The following is a 20,597-nucleotide window of genomic DNA, read 5'->3' as shown; positions in this document are numbered from 1 at the left end:
GGCGCCTGTAATCCCAGCTACTTGGGAGACTGAGGCAGAAGAATGGCTTGAACCCAGGAGGTAGAGGTTGCAGTGAGCTGAGATCGTGCCACTGCACTCCAGCCTGGGCAGTAGAGAGCAAGACTCCGTCTCAAACAAAAAAAAAAGAAAAGAAAAAAATAGCAACATTTGGAATGCCTGTAACCATTGGCTTACATTCTCCATCTTCTCAGTGGCCTCCAAGGTCCTCATGAGCCGCACTGACTTGTTATCGCTGGGGCAGCTACAGCCTGGCACTGGGCCTGATACCCAGCAGCACGGGATAGATGTGTGGATTAACTTAAAAAATCAGCTAGAGGCTTGCTGCCCGCCTGATGAACTGGGGGTTCTGTGGGAAGTGAGACAGACAGTTACCCTTCCCCGCTGCATGAACAAAATCCTGAGCCTTGTCCTCCCGTGGGGGCCCTCAAAGTCCAGTCAGCTGTGCTTTGCTGTGGTCATTGGGGTGGGGCTGGGGAGGCCCCACTAAAGCCATGCCTTTATCCAGCGATCCCTTCCTGGTTCCCAAATCTGCAGTCTAGCAGATGCCTACTGCTTTCTATTGCTTTCCAACCCTAGTGTCATGTTCTGGACCAGTGGATGGTCATGGCATGTTGGCCTAGCCTGTTCCTTCAAAACCCACTCCCCTTCCACAGGCATCTGTATCTAGCCATTGGTATCTAGATGCAGAAACTGAGCACCAAGGCTGTAGGTCTCACTGAAAGAGCCAGGAGCAGCGTTCTCTTCTGGTTGGCAGAAGGGGCTTTGGGCATCTCTTTAGAGTGGCTCATATTCACCAACCCCAGTGTCAGGTGCCTAACATGCTTCTGTGATGGCCTCAGCCATGTTCCATTCCAGAATTTGCTCTGAAAGCTCTCTGCATCTGGAAGCCTGCAATTTCATTTTTGGGCATGCCTTGGTCTATTCAGTACCACCCAGCGCAAACGTCCCTCTGACACAGGGTAACGAATGAGCTAATTTTGGAAAGGGGAAATCTGGGGTCCAGAGAAGATGAAGACTGAAGTATAGAGGTTAGCATAAAATTAAAGGTCAGTCAGAAAAGAGAAAACTGCTCTGAAAATATAATGGATAAATATCAGTCTTCAGCAAAGTTCAATTTGAACAAGAATTGTAGGTTGCACTGGCAGAATTGTAACTAGAAAATCCACAAATGCCCAGTCGGACTGCTAATGCGTTGTCAGGCCTGCTTTTTATGATGTCACAATGAATGACTCCAGATGACAGACGGTGCAGATTCAGTTAAAACATAAAGTACCTGGCAGACTATTTCCGGAGGTTACAGTTTTGTTATTTAAACACACACACACACACACACACACACACACACAAATAATGGGTCTGGAAAAGGAAGCATGATAAATTTGAGGACTTAGAAGTGATGCTAAATTTGGACATTTGAAGAAGGGGCACAGGAAAGCAATTCAAAGGCACTTGAGTTATCAACGTGCACAGAGGAAATTAAGTAGGAGGCATTTTGGAAAGGCACCCACTGATAGCGACCTGGATGGAAGCCCTTGAAGTCACAGTTCCTCCACAGCACGGGCTTTGAACTCCTGTGCTTGGGTCTGGCTTCCACAAAGATGAGCTCAGAATGGAAAAATTAAAAAAAAAAAAAAAAAAGAAGTTGGAAGCCATCGCCACTACAGTGCCAACCTGGCCAGCCACAAGACCATAATATTTTTTAAACTCTGTTGGTTAGAAATGGACACAAATTGCTCTTCTGTGGTTGCCAGCAGGTTTCTGAATCATCTTTGGGTTAGGGCTTCAGCAGACTTTTGATTTTGCAAGGTCTAGTCAAGAACTTTTATACACGCAAGTAAGTCAGAGACCACGGTCCACGGGCCCCGCCCCTGGGACTGGGGTTTGGGTGGTTGCTTCCTTTGCATAAATTAGTAAATTCACAGCTGGTGCTGATGTGAAGGATGGAGCCAGCTTGGAAACTGTCGTGGTAATTCTAGTAGTATATCTTTTTAATGCACGTAACAAAATCAGGGGCTGGGAGATCGCTCATGGAAGGGGACGCCTCGTTGATGTGGACCACTGACCAACCTACAGGTAGAGGAGACAAAGAGAGACCCGGCATGGAGGTTCACGCCTGTAATCCCAGCACTTTGAGGGGCTGAGGTAGGAGGATCGCTTGAGCCCAGGAGTTAGAAACCGGCCTGGGAAATATAAGGAGACCCTGTCTCTACAAAAAACTTTAAAAAGAAAAATTAGCTAGATGTGATGGTGAGTGCCTGTAGTCCTAGCTACTCAAGATGAGGCGGGAGGATTGCTTGAGCCTGGGAGGTCAAGGCTACAGTGAGCTGAGATGGCACCACTGCACTCCAGCCTGGGTGACAGAGAGAGACGCTGTCTCAAAAAAAAAAAAGAAAAGAAAAGAAAAAAAAGAAAAAAAGAAAAGAGAAAGAGAGAAGAAAAGAGAGAAGAGAGAAGCAGGATGGAGCAAAGGGATGCAAATGAAGGAAGAAGGGCATAGGTCCACGTGGAAGAAGGAAAACAATACCCTGGAGAAAAGGTAGGTGGAGCTGGTGAGGGTTCCTGGGGCAGCCGCCAGCTGTGTGCAGTAACACGTCCCTGACGAAGGTGCTAGAACCTCTCACTGTAAGTCAGGGCATCTCTGAACAACATCCTTCCTGCAACTGCACTTCTGAGGGAAAAAAGCTGGGTCACAAACCCCTAACCTCTGACTCACGCCAGCTATTCAAATGAGCCCACTCCTTTTACTGATTAACATGGCAAGGACACACTGACGCCTTCTAATCAATGTAAAGGCAAGAAGCCACACTGGGTGGCCCTTAGTCAGCGACAGACTCCCTACAGGGCCATACGCTGACGCTCCTCCCACGCTAGGGTCCCACTGATAGAGGACCCTGTCCCTCCACATCAATGATCACCCTGGGAGCATCCCAGGGCCTACCGGAAGCCACCCCTGAGGGTGTCTTCACAGGCAGGGACAGGAAGCACTAGACTTATGGTTCCCCACCAGAGTGACTAGGAGAAGTCCCGGTGACTGCACGCAGCGCAGACACTGTTCCCTCCCACAACGTGAGGCCCTTCCCACCTGATGGCTGGGTAGCCGGACTGGCCTCGGCTTCTGATGCCTCATCTGTACTGCAGGGACAGAAGCCTTCCTTTTGAGTTTTCTGGGAGGGATGAAATGACATAATACCTTCAAACTGTTATTCATCACTTTCTTGTGGATTCCCTAACTTGAGGAAGAAAAGGTACAGATGGAGAAAAGCAGGCTGAGAAGACAATGTCTGTGGCCCAGCCTTGGGGAGCCCGATGAACCTGCGGTTGACACCCAAAGACAGCTGCCTGGGGTCAATGGAATAGTCCAGGCTTAGGGTACCTGCAGAGGGGTGGTTTCTGGCCTCTCACCACACCATCAGGGAGCAGTGTTGGAACATTGCCAGGAGAGTGTGAGCAGCTGCCCTGGGCACTGGAGGGGCAGTGTGGGTTTAAAGGCCAATACCACGGCTGTCCAGCGGAACGCTCTCGGCAGCGTCCTTAACTGCCCCTGCCTCTGATGTCTCATCTGTACTGCAGGGACGGACTAAGCCTTCTTTTTTGTATTCTGGGAGAAATTAAATGAGATGATACATTCAGAGTGTTTAGCACAGTGCCTGACACGTAAGAAGCCCTTGTTTCATTTAGTATTAACTCAATTAAAATACATTCTCAATGGAGCAACTTATCTTGAAGCTCTGTTTGCTTGATCTCCTGGGGAAGGGGGTGCGGGTGGCACACAGGAAAGGGTGAAGAACCAAGTGTCTGTCTGAAGGTGATGATTATTTCAGATTGGCATTGTCTTTGTCTAAGTTGTAATCAACAGGCCTTCACAATGCCAGGAAAGAGTGACAGAGCCGACTGTCATCACGAGACGCTGTTCCCCCTCGGGATGGCTGGTCTCTGACGAAGAAGCTACACCCATTTCCACAATATGGATGTAGAACAAACCAGTATTTCATTTATTAAAACAAGGCAGGAAGAGAAGCTCTAATCCATTCTGTCTCATGCATATCTAATAGGTAAGGCAGATTATTTCAGTATTTTCATATTTTCTCTTTAATAAGGGCATGTCAGATTTTTACCACGTACACCAGTGTGAACCCCACAGTGCCATCACTGACACAGAGAAAGACCAGCCTCGCTTCTCATTTGCCTTTTTCTAGCACCACTCTCGCTTTCATTTATTTATTTGTTTATTCAACAAATATTTATGGAGTATTTGCGGTGCCTCTGACCCACGGTTCTTCAGAAGCCAAGATGAGGGCTATGAGAGGCAGAAAAGGTGGTCACTATGCGTGGGCTCCTGAAAGCCTGAAGGACCCTGCAGCTGGGTCTCTGGTAATGACACCCTAGGGAGGCTGCCTAAAGGCCCCCAGGCCCCACAGCTGGTGCATAGCAGCCCGCCAGTGACACCCCCAGTCCACACCCTGTCCTTTATCGAGCACGCAGAGGCACAGTCATCTTTGAGGCAAAGGGGCTGGACTGGAAGACCCGCTCGGGTCTCTCTTGGACCCCGCCTCACATTCCCACCCTCAGTGTCTCTCCGTGGGGCCTTTCCTAGCTCTCGGACTCATCCAGTTCTCTCGCTGAAGGCAGAATTCCACATGAACAACTCTCCTCTTGGGGATGGCATAACCACCAAGACACACGAGGCCCTCGGCGGTGCTGCCGCTGGATCTTCCTTGTCATTCCAGAAGCCTGTGCCTCCACACCACTGCACTTCCAGAAGCCTCATGTTCAAGGGACACAACCGGCTTTTTAGTGGGGAAACTGGTGCTGGTAAAAGCCACATGGGGCACACGCGGGAGAGAGGACCAGTTTCCAGGCCCTTCTGGAAGTTTCCACACTTACGAACGAGACCAAGGAGAAGGGCATACAGAAGACAGTGGGGGAAGAGGCGGCCTGCCTCTTCCTAGTGTTCATGAGCATGCCAGCCCTCAAGAGAGACAGGCTTTGCCCCGTAACAAGGTCAAAATCCCAACGGCTAATGCTTAGGATGGGAAACAAGCGGTGAAAAGGCAAATTGTGTTTGTGGATTTATAAGTTTGTAAAAGAAAGAGGAACATAGAAACAGATGTTAAACTTGAAGCATTCTCTGTTTTTGGAAAACCCTTATAAGCAGGATATGATTTAAGAGAAGCTTTAAAAGACCCTGAAAATGAACTGTTTACCATATCCAGTAGCACTATCTAGAATGGATGTTTACTGATCAGATAGAAACCTCCCAAGATGAGGGCCCCAGACCACCACATCAGAGACTCTCCCTAGGTTGCTAAGTCTCTCATTAGTTACGACTGCCGCTGATGACAGGAGATAATTACAAGTTATTCTCATGGGTAACTAACAAAAAAATCTTACCCGAATTCCTGGGGCTATGCAGAGAAGAGCCAATTATGGTATAACTTTCAGCTTCAAACCTCTGCTATGTTAAGAGTATTTTACAGCTTCCTCTGATTATAATATTTCAAAGGAAACACATTAAGGAAACCCTGAGTGCCTGATAACAGCCTTTTACATATTTTAATGATCGTTAAGTATTATTTAGTTTTGGCTACTTGTATTTTAAGCATGCAGTTTCCTCCATGTGCAGATAACACAGTTTTTCCTCTTTGCCCACTTCCTCTTAATCTGTGTGTGTGTGTGTGTGTGTGTGTGTGTCAGCAGGCAAGCTTTGGACATGGCCTGTGGGTCTTTTCCTGGACCACGTAAGTGACTTTCATGCAAAGCCTACAGCCAGTTTCATCACTACACTCTGTTAACTGAGACCATTTAGGAGTGGGCTAGCATCTAGATGAGCTCTCCGCGGAGTCAATGACTTAAAAAGGGGAAAATGCCAAGTCTTCAGTGTTACTTGTCAAATGGTCTGTGAAGAGAACATGTTTTGGGGTACACAGGCAGTCCCTGTGGCCTGCAAACTGTCCTCACCCGCAGCCCCTGCAGCGGGGAAAGCACAGGCATCCATGCCTGGTCATTCCCTCCTCCCCATCCAACCTCCCACTCCCTTGTCCAGCCCCCTCCCCTCTGATCGGAAGGGGCAGACACCCTAACCCAGACTCAAGCATCCACTGGCTGTCTAAAACTCAATTTTTTCAAAAGTTTCAACTAAGAGATGTGGGCAGTTGTCAGCAGTGGGTTCTGAAGCTAAGCCGTCAAGAGGAGCAAGGGTGGAGTCTAAGTCTCCGCCAGCCAGAGGTAGGGGGAAGCAGAAGCTGTCAGGGAAGGGAAGAGGAGCATAAACAAGTACCCGGAGACGCAGAGATGGGTGGCAATGGGGGACAGAGATGAATGAGTCCCCAGGGGAACAACCCACAGTCCAGGGGGACGCCTTCTCATTCCATGTCTAATGAGGCCAGCCAGTCTTTCTCCATTTCCTATGAATGGTCCTGAATCTCTCCATGAATCCTTACAACGACCCCTCCCTTTCCTTTTAGGTAGGTTCCACTTCCTACCTTCCAAAGGATCTATCAAGGAGGGAAACTCTACTGCTAGGAAGTCTTCAGCCCAGGGGCAAGGAAGGCCCCTGAGCCAGGAGTCCCACAGTCAGGCTTCACAGTCTATCTGCTGTGCTTTAAACGCTGGTAAAGTTACCAGTCATACGAACGATGGCCCAACACATTAACATGTAGCTTCCAAAAACAATTACTGTCTACTCATCAATTTAGATAAACTATGTACAAGGAGAACCAACTCTTGGTCCGTCTCCACTACTTACACCTAAGAGATTTTTAGCAAGTTCACATGCTCCTTTGCCTTCCTTCACAACAGAATTGTCATTCTTCTCCTGTCCTAGATGCTCACTACTACTTGATCTGCTAATAGTGAAAGCTCAAAGCAACAGCCACCTCAGCACATTAGGAAACAAGTATCCTGAATGCTCAAAAATCTCATCAAAGCTTCATATTTGTATTTTTTTTCTTTTTCTTTTTCTTTTTTTAAGTTTTACTAGATGTCCCTCGAGTAGAAAGGGAAAAAGACAAAAAAAAGTTTTACTAGATAGAGCTGGTCCTTAAATCAGAAACTCTGTTCTAAACTAATACTAATCATTAGAGGGTAAGGAACAGTCCTGACCATTCTCACCAGACAATGCTGATATTCCAGCTAAGCCCCAGATGATGGATAATCCTGCCTTCCATGTATGCTCCCTTTACAACGTCCACAGAAGAGCAGTGTTATGTGCATTATCTCGTGTAGACAGGTCAGGATGCAGTCTTTATAGGCCTCTCCAGACAGGAAAGGGACACAGCTGGGCTGTGGGAGCTGTCACACGTCCATGCATGCCAGGGAGAGGGTGGAGGACAAGGGACTGAGAAAAGACCATCCAGTGATGGTAACCCCAGGAGCTCACAGAATCAAGTGCTCCTTTCAAACAAAAACAGGCCTTACCTGGGGAGAGCTCAGCCAGGCCCAGCGCTGCTGCAGGGAGGCAGCCCCAAGGCTTCTGGCAGCCCAGGGTGGGTGGGGGAGTTGTAGCCTAAGCTGGGCTCCCTCCACTGCTGCATTGAGTGGCCATTGATGGCCAGTGACATCCTCTGGACTTTGTGTTTGCTATGGTTTAAATGTTTATTCCATCTAAAACTCCTGTTGAAATTTAATTGCCATTGTAACAGTATTAAGAGGCGGGGCCTTTAAGAGGAGATGAGGTCATGAGAGTTCCACCCTCCTGGGTGGGACTGGTGCCCTTATAAAAGGATGAGTTCAGCCCTCTCTTGTTTGATCTCACTCTCACTCTCTCACCTTCCACCATGAGATGACACAGCAAGAAGGTCCTCATGAGATACCAGCACCTTGACCTTGGACTTCCCAGCCTCTAGAACAGTGAACTGATAAATTTCCATTCGTCATAAATTACCTGGCCTGTTAACAGCAGCACACATTGGATGAACGCAATGCTCTTCAGTTATAAGACAATAACCTTGCCAAAATGCCTAGGTCGCCACTAACCTGTCAGAATAAAACAAATTTTCAATCAGCCCCTGTGGCCTTCCAAACGACCTTGACCTCCATCTTTCCCAGGACATCAGTGGGGTGCTGAGGACTGGCCCAAAGTGTGGGGACACACTTTAAGGCAGCCCTCAACCAAGAAACTGCAGAAGAGGAACCCTCCTGACCCTTCCCAACCACGCTGATGGTTTCAAGTTGGACAGGGCTATCCTGGGCTCCAGGCACCCCCTAGACCGGGAGGCCAGCCCAGCAGAGGTCACTGTGTGGGATGGAGGAGGCAGCAAGACCACAGCTGTGCTTTTGAGTAACCAAAGACTGGGATCTGACAGCACCATTTATCCATCAGATTCAGAATTCACATAAGCCATAGTAGTATTGGCTTCTCTTATTATTATTTTTTTTAAAATTTAAGCTGTTTACTACTGACACCTATTTACTTCTTCCCAAAGCACTTTGTTTCTGATGGGGAAAAACAATTCTCCTTCATGCCTACCTTTCTGTTTCCCTCCAATTTTCAGTTCTCTATTGGGCACCTAAAAAATAAAGTCTTTCATTTCAACCCAGGGAACCTCGCAGCCAGTCTCTGAGGCTTGGGGCACTGGGAGGGATGTTTGCAAACATGTATGCATTTGCTGTTTCTACCCTAGGACCAACCTTCAATCCAAAAGCTACTCTACATCACCTAAGTGAATCGGCCAGTCTCAGCAACATGGACAAGAGGCCAGATCTGTCGAGAACTCTGTCATCTGTATGAAAACATCCTAGGGCTACACAAAGCCACTTACCTGAGCCCTTCACTCAGGACGGAAAGAAAGGCAGCTTGCAGATCTGATTATGCCACAGTCCTCAGGAACCTGTTACCACACAAGGGGTTAGAAAGTCCTAAGCGAGTTGTGGATGAGGTTGGCAGCCACACTACCCACACAGAATTCTAAAGGGGTTCTCCTGCCTCCTACCGTGGGACTCAACTCTGATCCAGCCCCTCAAATTTGAGGGAGACCCCACATAACCTACATGGTCCATCTGCGGGGATTCCACAGCCCTGTCTTTACTTCATTAGAAACCGACCGTTCTGCTTTTCAACAGTTGCTACAATGGGGGAAAGAATAAACTGAACTCATGAGCATGTATTAAATAACCATATATGCCCAGTACTGTAAGACTCTGTACAAGAAACAAAAGAGATAGGAGACAAGGTACAATCTCAGTACCTTGAAATCCAGGTTGGAAGATACGGATATACTCAGCACAAAACTAAATGAAAAACAAACAAACAAACAAAAAACAAGCACCAGTTTGTGTGGTAGTCATTAAGGTTATCTGAACCCTCAGCCAACTCACCCATAAGCTCCCTCTTCCAGCTCCATGCTGGAAAATGGTGGTCAAGAAAGTGAAGGCCTTGACAGTAGTCGACTGAAGTGTGAGTTCTAAAGCGCAAGGCGAAACAGAAACAGCTTCCAGCCCCTTCTTCATTGTGACTTTTCCCCGTGAGCCTGGCTCCATCAGTGCTAACTCCTCTGGCCCCTCGCTGGAGAAGCAATCTGACTTGGCAACTTAAACCTGCTTTCACTACGCTGGGCAAAAATGAGGGCTCTCACCTTTGCTTTTCTCCAATAATGTGTTAAGTGCTCTGACTCTGAAACAAAATCCTTCCGATTTTTGCCTGAAAACTGTCAACCGACAAGGAAGGTCCTTTCTCTGCAAGGGTGACCTCTAACCATGGGAGGCGAGTTCGTTCCCATCAGACTTGCCCATTTTGTGTGTTTGTTTCTCTTAAAGAAAGGTCCTTGATTCTGTCTACGTCCTTCATCCATATCTAACTGCTGACATGCAGTTACATAACACACTCTGTGGACTCACAGCTCTTCCTCCCCAATCTGTGCCTGGTCCCAGTGCAGCACTAAAGGCAAATGCAATGTTAGGAAGGGATGACAAAGGTTTCCTCCAGGTGGAAACTGCCTGAGAGAGGGCTTCAGGGCTCCTCTCCCAGCCTGGCTCTGTGGCAAGCTGCCGAAATTCTTTTTTTTTTTAACCATCCTGTTCCCCTAGCCAACCCGCCCTCTCTTTTTGTTGTAAGGAAACACCCACAGATGCAGCTGTATTCAGATGGGATCCCACATTAGGGCCAGTGTGTGTGCAAGGAAAAGATAGGTCAGAAGCCAATGGAATGATATGAATATACCAGAAGAAAGGTTTTGTCTTACAAACTGAGGGGAATACAGACCCCTTTTCAACTCTCCGTAACCTGCAAAATGTTGAATTGTGTCAATAAGAAAGCCAAATACACTGTGAATAGGTGCGTGGTTGTGAACTAGCTTTTATAAAGTTCTAAAATGACTCCTAACTGAGGCAAGATGAAGAGATTACAAGGGAACCAAGCAGCAGAGTCCTAACACATGGCATTTAGCATGATAGAACGTGTTTACTCACTGCTATTTATTGAAGGCCCATTATGGCAAAGCCCTGTGCTAAGTACTGCTGGAACACCCTGAATATCTCAGTGGAAACAAGTGATCTTAGGCTGGGCGTGGTGGCTCATGCCTCTAATCCCAGTGCTCTGGGAGACTGAGGTGGGAGGATTGCATGAGGCCAGGAGTTAGAGATCAGCCTGGGCAACACAGTGAGACTCTGTCTCTACAAAAAATAAAAATTAGCCAGGTGTGGTTGTGTGCACCTGGCCCAGCTATTCGAGAGGCTGAGGTGGGAGAATCACTTGAGCCCAGGAGGCCAAGGCTACAGTGAGTTATGACTGCACCACTGCACTCCAGCCTGGGCAACACAGTGAGACCTTGTCTCTAAAAAAAACAAAAAGTGGCCAGGCACGGTGGCTTACTAATCCCAGCACTTTGGGAGGCCGAGGCGGGCAGATCACGAGGTCAGGAGCTCGAGACCAGCCTGACTAACATGGTGAAACCCTGTCTCTACTAAAAATAGAAAAATTAGCCAGGCGTGGTGGTGCATGCCTATAATCCCAGCTACTCAGAAGGCTGAGGCAGGAGAATCACTCGAACCCTGGAGGTGGTTGCAGTGAGCTGAGATTGTGCCACTGCACTCCAACCTGGGCAACAGAGCAAGACTCCATCTCAAAAACAAAACAAAACAAAAAAAAAACAAAAAAAAAGTGTTCTTGTGTCTAATACCATTTATCCCTCATTGGCCCCGGCCAAACATAGAGTTGAAAGAGTTTGCCTACACATCACCCACTGCTAACTCCTGAGTCAAAAGAGAATGGTGGGTTCACAGTGAAACTTACCCCGCCTCTGAGGTTCTGGAAGCAGAAGTGCTCTGGGGCTCCCCAGGGCCTCTCGGTGTGCTGCGGCGGCTTTCGGAGTCACTCACGTGTCCTTTCCCCGTGGACGTCTTACGATGTGCGAGGGCCGCAGGGCCATCCTCATGCCCATTCTGCAGGCCCTGGCCTGCTCGTGTCCCAGTCCTCGCTGCCTGGCGCCCCTTGGGGTTATCCTCGCGTGGTGCCGGGAGGTCTCTCGACGGTTTGTATCCATGAGAGATCAGGAGGTCTTCTACACTGTACATGATGCCCAGGCTTCAGCAAAGCTCAACCGCTGGAACCATGGTGGTGGCAGGACCCAGCACTGCAGAACAACAGAGAGCTCTATTTGTGACCAGGTCTCCCTGAGGGTCAGTCTTACACCTCCTCGTCCCATGGTCCCCCCACCAAACCAGACCACGGTGATGGACACAACACAGAACCTGCACAGAAAGAGGAGACACAGGGATGGCTCTGCCTGAAACTGCTCTCCATTCTATTCATGTAGAAAGTGGGTGTGGCTCTGGCTCTAGAGGACGTCGTGGAACCCTGAGGACCTCACCCTTCGATGGCTGCCTCTGGTAGAAGAGCATGTGGCACGGCGCTTAAGCAGTGACATCAACACTGTCCACCTTCCCCTTGTCCCACTCACAAAGAGCAGGCGGAAGGAGTGTGGACAAAAAAAATACAGATCTGGGAGCTGCAATGACTCCTTCATGTTTCTAAAAAGAGAAACTACCAATATCCAGCTTAATCTCAGGACATGCCCCTGCTTTCATCCTGTAGACATACCTTTGCTCTACGAGAGAGTGAGATCTTTAATCAACACAGTCATGATATGCTTCAGCGGAAGCGACTGAAGCAGCAACTGCCAGGGCAGCCCCTCCATGGCAGTTAACTAGCAACCAAAAATAGATTTTAATTCTTTGGGTTCACGATGAGAAAACAAACAACACACTGATCAATCATACACACCCAACTCACTATACAATACCAAAGTTCTCTTTTCCTTATGAAAGTTTTTGTTTTTTTTTTTTTTTGAGATAGAGTTTCACTCTTGTTGCCCAGGCTGGAGTGCAGTGGCATGATCTCGACAACCTGCAACTTCCGTCTCCTGGGTTCAAGCGATTCTCCTGCCTCAGCCTCTCGAGTAGCTGGGAATACAGGCATGCGCCACCACGCCTGGCTAATTTTTTGTATTTTTCGTAGAGACAGGGTTTCACCCTGTTGGCCAGGCTGGTCTCGAACTCCTGAACTCAGGTAATCCACCCACCTCTGCCTTCCAAAGTGCTGGGATTACAGGCATGAGCCACCACACCTGGCCTCCTTATTAAACTTTTATGAATCAAATTTCTTTCTAGTAGATCTTGGGGAAAAGTTTTTGCATCTCTCAGCCAAGGATGTCCACACCCAAATCCTGCTATAGTACCTGAATCAACAGCAGCAACTTCCTCCAGTGTAAGCTGCACAAAATGAGAGTGCCCACAAAGAATGAAAATGGGCAGAAACCTACCTGAAAGCAAAAGAGGTAGAGCCACCCTGTTTATTCCTACATGAGGACATCCTTCTTCCTAAGTCTTCCCTTTGATGATAAGGCGTAAGACAGATTGGTCAGCCGGGTCCACCCACCACTGCTTCCACGAGGGCTGATGGTAATGCTGGCCTGGGTGAGAGGCACACAAAAGCCACAAAAGCCAGCCCCACCAGAAAAGCTCAGCCAGCTCCAGCCCCACTTTGCTGGTGGACGGAAATAGAGTTGCTGCAGCCATGGCGAACAATGGCCAGGAAACGCCTGCTGGTCCATGTGCAGGTGAAAGGAAGATGCCTGCAGCATGTGCTTCCTGTCACTGGGAGCTCTTACTTGGGTCGGTTGCACAATTCTGCTCTGCCTGTCCTCACTCTTCATCACCTGCTAGATTACAGTAGGGAAAGTCTCGCCTGTCAGCATGGAGAGTACCAAACTTTGGAAGTTGATAATTTTCCATTATGTCCCTATATTTTATGGAAGCTGACAAGCTCTGGCAGCTACTGTACTAGTAAAAAAATCTCCATAGCAACTCTGCCACTCCTGACACTCCTACTGCATGTCTTTCGGGGAGTTGTACAACTTGGGTCATTTGCTTCAACAGACAAGGAAGGACCAGAGAAGCAAGAGTTTGTTCTTCGACTCAACAGAGCAAGTTCCACCATGTGAGCGATTATAGAGGAATGAGATCCCATCACAAGCAAAGGGCTTCAGGAACACAGAGTCAGGCTTTAGGGCAGGGTCTTTGGTTTGTTTGACACTTTATCCCCAGCAACTTGCACACAGTATGCACTCAATAAATACTTGTTGAGAAAATGCACAAATGAGAGACAGAACTGTTTGAGCTAGGTTTTGAAGAATGGTTAGGAGTTCATTAGGCAAAGAGCATGTGTATGTGTATGAGAAGGGGAACTGGCATTTAAAATAGATTATGAGTAGAATTATCCCAAGGGTAAAGAAATGAGGCTGGGCACAGTGGTTCACGCCTGTAATCCCAGCACTTTAGGAGGCTAGGTGGGTGAATCACTTGAGGCCAGGAGTTTGAGACAAGCCTGGACAACATGGTGAGACCCTGTCTCTACTAAAAATACAAAAATTAGCCAGGCATGATGGCAAACACCGGTAATCCCAGCTACTCAAGAGCCTGAAGGAGGACAATCGCTTGAACCCAGAAGGCAGAGGTGGCCATGAGCCGAGATCATGCCACTGTACTCCAGCTTGAGTGACAAAGCAAGATGCTGTCAGAAAGAAAGAAAGGAAGAGAGAGAGAGAGAAAGAGAAAGAAAAAAGAAAGGAAGAAAGGAAGGAAGGAAAGAAGGAAGGAAGGAAGGAAGGAAGGAAGGAAGGAAGGAAGGAAGGAAGGAAGGAAGGAAGGAAGGAAGGAAGGAAGGAAGGAAAAGAAATGGCTTAGTAACAGAATCCTGGCAGCCTAGAACAAAGTCCCCAGGCTCACTGGTTCAACATCACACACAGGGTCAGCATCACAGTTAAAGTTAGCATTAGGTCTCACGACACTCAGTTTCTCTCTCTTACTATGCTGGGCTCTTTAAAATAAAAGCAAATTGCACTGTACTCCAAGTGGCCACCAAACACACTGAGGAACAGGCATGTGCAGCACACAGCTGGTTGTGCTACAGTCCATTTGTCAGAATGGCAGAGAAGACATAACCCTCACAAAACACAGATGTGGGGCATTTTCTTCCTGGGGCTGGATAGGTTGGTCCAATATGGCTATGTGTTTGCATGGTAATTATATTTAGTAAGAATATCTTTCAATCGTAGTTAATGGATTCTTCCCTCCCCCGCAGCCCAATAAACTCTTCCTCTACAAACTCCAAGGAAAAACCTGAACTATAAACCCAGGATTGCAGCACACATGAAATCTAATAACATCAACTATTAATGACCATCTGAAATGTGCTAGATTCTGTACTGGCACACTTTCATTCATTCTATGCTTCCAGCAAACTTCTCGATGTAGACAGAAACTTCTCCATTTTCACAAGAAAACTGAGGCTGACAGTCCAAGGTTACACAGCTTGTGTTAGATCCAAAGTTTGAACTAGATCTGTCTAGCTTCAAAGTTCAGGCTACTAATTTAGGTTCACCCATCTATATTTTCTTCCTTAACATCAAAAAAGTTTCCTAATTTACCAAATAATCCATGAACATAAATAAGGAAAGATACAAGGCATAGTGGCATTAAAATTGAAAACCATGTATTTAAAAGGAAAAAAATTCTCCTTTATTCTCTAGGAGCAGGATGACTCTTCTAGATGACTCTTCTCACACACCACACACACATGCACATACACGCGTGCGCGCACACACACACACGAATTGATGCCTCACTTGACTATAACGTCTTGATGGCAACGCTGGTGTTAATGTTTAAATGCTCAGTAATATGATTCGTTCTCGAATACACCATGCAATTGCCTTGTGACCTTAACAGACCTCTTTCATCATTTGGGGTTTTGAGCTTTTCATAAATAACATGAGGCTATCATAAAGCATGCTGTATGAAACTGAAATGCATATATAATAAGTGGGAGATGAGTAACTTTAAAAAAATAAATTCTTAAAGAAAAAAAAAGTCCTATATAGAAATAGCCATTCTTATCTGCAACATTAATAGAATTTGGACTTAATTTGAGTAGACAACAGCAAACCACAAATGGGTTTGGGCAAGGGAAATCTGGCAGGAAAGCAGAGGACTAAAGTGGATAGAGCGAGAACAGATGGGGGACCTGTAGTTACAAGTCCTTTCTATTGTAACATGCACAGGGGGCTGGCAGAGGGGATAAGAAAAAAAAGGAATAATAAGAGTAATTTTCAGGAGAAGAAGTACAATGGATTTTAGCCTCAGTGACGAGGATAATGATCATTCCATTAATAGAAATATAGAAACTGGAAATAATTGTTGGTTTGAGAAGATGACAGCTCATTTGATTTTGATTTAACCAACCTAGTCTCACAAAATTCTCTTTTCCCCAAATCATCATCAAATGGATTTTCATCAAAGATTAATTATGTGTCCTTCCAAAGAACCTGAATAAGACCACTTGTGCAGCGATCTTATTGCATGGCACCTTTTCAAAGTTCTTTAAATATTAGCTCTATGGTGTCTATTCAAATGGAAGGGATTATAAAATTAGGAAGTTGCTGTTAACCATCCACTGACATTGAGCATAGGGCTGGGTTACCTCCCGCTTTGCTGTTGGGATGAGTGTCTGTTTCTCAATGGTGCATGGTATTTATCTGTGAGCTGAATCAAGCCTGAGTCACTGCACAGGAGGAAAGGAGAGAACCCTTTGGGTCTCAGTCTTCTCCTGAAAGAGTAAAATGAGAAGGCTGAACTAGAGGTTCTTTAGAGTCCTTCTAGCTCTAGGGAGCAGCCCCCTTTCTCTAGCCTATTCTCGCCTGTGATGAGCAGCAGGCATCGAAGTCAGCTGCCCCAGGAAAAAAGAGTACAGCTTGTGGCCATGACACAGGCAGGGCTAAATAGGTCATCTGAAGACAGAACCTCTGACCTTGGCCTTATTAGCACCTATGCAGAGGCCACCCAAAAGAGCAGAGATAAATGGCCACCCACTGAGGAAAGGAGTGGGTTGGGGTAGGCAGGCCAGAAGCGAAACATCCAGCAATTCTCCATCCCAGAGTGCAGGCGCTTCACACTTACGCCAGTGTAAATTCATCAGGGCACTTGTTTTACATTGCAAGTGCCAGGCACTGGGCTGAAGAATATAAAGACAAATAAGACCCCATCAGCACCCTCCCTTGCAATGCTATGGTCTACACGGTATTATTTCAATTATGGATTCTCTCATCACTAAAGGTTGAGACTGGCGAATGAATGCCATTTAACAGGTACCATCTTCTCCCTTTCCATTTATAAAAATAAACATTTTAATTCTCATATTTACAGTTACAACGCTCAAGACAGTGAAAGGAAACAAAACATTAAGGAACTCATTAAATCAACCAGAGCTTTTTTTCCTTTTTAAAATTGGCCTAGAACACAAACTAAAAATTAACTTTAAAAAGAGAGACAAACATACTATTAAAAAGATGAAAAGCATGGTCATCCTCACCTGTAATCAAAGAAATGCAAATTAAACCAAAATGCCATTATTCACTTATGAGATTAAAGCTTTTAAAAAGCAATGCTTGTTGTTGGTAAGGGCATGAGGAGCTACAAGGGTTCTCCTGTTTGTGTGTGTATAAATGGGGGTGGGGTGGGGGGTGCAGGCTATATGTAAATGAAAATGAGTATTTCCCTTCTTAAAAGTGATTAGCCAGGTTTGCTGGCTCACACCTTTGATCCCAGCACTTTGGGAGGCCCAGGCAGGCGTATCACTTGAGGTCAGGAGTTCAAGACCAGCCTGGCCAACATGGTGAAACCCCATCTCTACTAAAAATACAAAAAATTAGCCATGCATGGTGGCGCTCACCTGTGGTCCTAGGTACCTAGCAGGCTGAGGAGGCAGGATCCTTTGAACCCGAGGCAGAAATTGCAGTGAGCGGAGATTGTGCCACCACACTCCAGCCTGGGTGACAGAGCAGATACTCTCTAAAAAAAAAAAAAAAAAAAAAGAAAAAAAATTATTAATATGTAACAAAATCTTTAAACATCTGAAACCCTATGAAATAATCTCACTTCTTAGGATTCATCCCAATGAAATAATCAGAGATACACATAGTTTTATATAAGGATGTTTATCCAAGTTTTAATTATAATAACAAAATTAGACTAAATGTCTAATTTATTAAAAAAAGAAAAAAAAAAAGAAAAGAAAAAAAACTTCTGGGCCAGGTGCAGTGGCTCACACTTGTAATCCCACCACTTTGGGAGGCTGAGGTGGGCAGATCACCCAAGGTCAGGAGTTCGAGACCAGCCTGGTCAATGCAGTTAAACTCCGTCTCTATTAAAAAGACAAGAAAACTTAGTCAGGTGTGGTGGCATGCGCCTGTAGTCCCAGCTACTCGGGAGGCTGAGGTGGGAGAATTGCTTGAACTTGGGAGGTGGAGCTTGCAGTGAGCAGAGATCGTGCCATTGCACCTCACCCTGGGTGACAATCAGACTCCATCTCAGGAAAAAAAAAAAAAAAAAATTCTGGTGCATCCACATGGTGGACTATAATATGTATACACACGCATAAAATTATGTTTTCAGGTATACAACAGCACAGGGAAATGCTCGTGATACCATACTAAATAATAAAGACAGGATACAGAACCCTATATTCAATGTCATACCAAATTTGTTTATATACATATGTACTTGAAAGGGGAAAAAACACTGAAAGGAAACATACCAAAATATCAGCAGAGGTATTGGACTCTGAGTTAGTTAGTTTGTTTGTTTGTTTGTTTTGAGATGGAGTCTTGCTTTGTCGCCCAGGCTGGAGTGCAGTGACGCGATCTCAGCTCACTGCAAGCTCCACCTCCTGGGTTCATGCCATTCTCCTACCTCAGCCTCCCCAGTAGCTGAGACTACAGGCGCCCGCCACCATGCCCAGCTAATTTTTTTGTATTTTTATTAGAGACAGGGTTTTACCGTGTTAGCCAGGATGGTCTCAATCTCCTGACCTCGTGACCTGCCCACCTCGGCCTCCCAAAGTGCTGGGATTACAGGCGTGAGCCACCACGCCCGGCTGGACTCTGAGTTTTTAAAAAATTTCTTGATTTATACTTTACTGAATCTTATGATATTCTGTCATGAAATGTATTAGGTCCAATCATATGAAACTGTCATTTTGCATGTCAAAAATAGTCAAATATTGACAATTTCATATACTTACTATACTTAATATTAACTTCATATACTTAATATTAGCTTAAGTATATATAACAACATACATAATATACACATTATTATATAATGTTAATATAACAATATTGTTTCATCACCAATCATCATTATTCATAACTTAATATATTACCAACATATTACATAACTTAATTAAGTTATATATAACTATTTCATCATCAGAAAAACACTTTCATAAATGAAATGCTGCTTAGGTTAGATTAGGAAAACGCATCTTTAAAAATATGTTATGTAATTGGAAGACTCAATGACAATAAAAGAAACATTGAAGAAAAGAAAAGAATAAATGAATAGTAAATTACATAAGGCTCTAGTATATGGTACATGTGCCTTATCTGCCAGAGAGACTCTTAACCTGTTTTCAGGGAGCCAAAATCACATGTGCTGCTGAAGAAATCTAAGTTACAACCAGCATTGTAAAAAGGTCTTAATTAGACATTGTTACTCCTCTAAAAGACCTAAAACTTTTCAGTTGTATTCACTGACATTCCATGCTTAAGATGTAATTGGTCCTTCAAATTGTTGGCAGTTCAGTGTAAATATCTTTTCAACTGACAACATTTAGGTCTAATGCTATGATTAATATATAACAAAGTACTTTCTTTAAACAAGAGGTAAATCACCAAGACATAAAACAAACCAGAATGCAGTATGTTGCTAACTGACACGTAGGTTTTTAATGCTTTCCACAGATTTTTTCCTAAGGGTAGAATTGTGTATTTTCCTATGAACAATAGAATTGCTATTTCCCTTTCCAGTCTTAATTATTAAATAACGCAACAGTTCCAGTTGAAGTCCTGGGACACCAAGTTCTCACAGACTGCTGTTACCATGCCACACGTGTGATGACCAACTCTGCCAAGGCACTCAAGTTGTCAAAATCTCACAAGATGTAAAAAGTCATATTTAATCTGTGAAGTAATCATTTTAGGAGGACAACCTTAGCTTTCTTTAAGGTGACAAAAAAACAAATGAGTTGGAAAACTTGGGTCTAAGATCAAAAGGATCTCAGAACGTTAATCTCGCTGGGGTGGATTGGTATTAAGGCATTTGTTCAGAAAAAGAGAAAGAAAAAGAAAAAAGTCCCCAACATTATGCACTGAATTTTTTTCCTATTATCTCTTCTGACTCCTCTTTTCTTTCCACAACTAATGTGAATACACACACACATGCACTTACACACATACACTCTTTCTCCTGTCTTCTCTTTCATCTCTAAATTCTGTGTCACACAATTATTGCTTTGGCTAGCAATATTTTTTATGAGACCCTAAGTACCTCATGAATATTTCTGAAAGATTAGAAGTCATTAAGAAAGGACTCAAACTGGATAAGATTTTTAAATCTTTTGGAATTTTTGGCTGTTTGCAAAAATAGCTGTAAAACATTATCATAGGATAGAATTTTATTCCCTTATCATCATAGATGTCAAGCTCCACATGTAAAGATACCTTAAATAGTCCATTAAACTTACCCTACTTTTGGTTTTGCTTTTAAATATCTTCAGAATTAAAAAAAAAAGCCAAGTCTTTATCAAAATGTTCGACTTAAATTATTTCATATAATCTTTACATTTTTATTTATTTTCTATGTACAAAAGTCATGTAAAGTGATTTCAAAAGTAAACACTGCAAAATTCAGTGCTTAAGTAAAAAGCAAAAGTTCCTAGTAATCCCACTGTGCCAAGAGATAACCAGTAGCAACAATCTGGTTTCTGTTTCTCCAACTATTCTTCCTACACAGACAAGTTGCTTGCTTTTTTTTTTTTTTTTTTTTTTTTCCTTTCCTTCTTTGGAATATATCTTGGTGCTTCTTCCTGACAGTATCTAAATTCTTTCATTTACATACAGAAAAAACAAGCTTTACAGGTCAACTATAAAGATAACCAACAAGCACAAAACTCTAAGGATACTTCACGATCTGATAATAAATCTGCCAGGCTATTTAGCCAGGCTATTCCCAAGCGTATGTATAGA

At 44.9% G+C, this 20,597-nt stretch overlaps 1 protein-coding gene across 5 annotated transcripts in view; it reads right to left on the bottom strand.

Moving 5' to 3' along the window:
* The window catches only part of JCAD (junctional cadherin 5 associated), a 103,787-nt gene that overhangs the window by 23,326 nt on the left and 59,864 nt on the right, over positions 1–20,597 (bottom strand). For 3 of the 5 annotated variants that reach the window (XM_025397190.1, XM_025397189.1, XM_025397187.1), the window contains one exon: positions 11,249–11,588. In XM_025397190.1, the coding sequence (XP_025252975.1) occupies positions 11,249–11,529 (281 nt within the window). In that variant the 5' untranslated portion in view covers positions 11,530–11,588. Of the gene's footprint in view, positions 1–8,488; positions 8,529–11,248; positions 11,589–20,597 lie in introns of all 5 variants that reach the window. The other 2 variants (XM_025397192.1, XM_025397191.1) reach the window with 1 other exon arrangement.

The sequence above is a fragment of the Theropithecus gelada genome, chromosome 9 (genome assembly GCF_003255815.1).
Source record: "Theropithecus gelada isolate Dixy chromosome 9, Tgel_1.0, whole genome shotgun sequence".
Lineage (NCBI taxonomy): Eukaryota > Metazoa > Chordata > Mammalia > Primates > Cercopithecidae > Theropithecus > Theropithecus gelada.
This window is presented reverse-complemented; position numbering and strand designations above follow the sequence as displayed.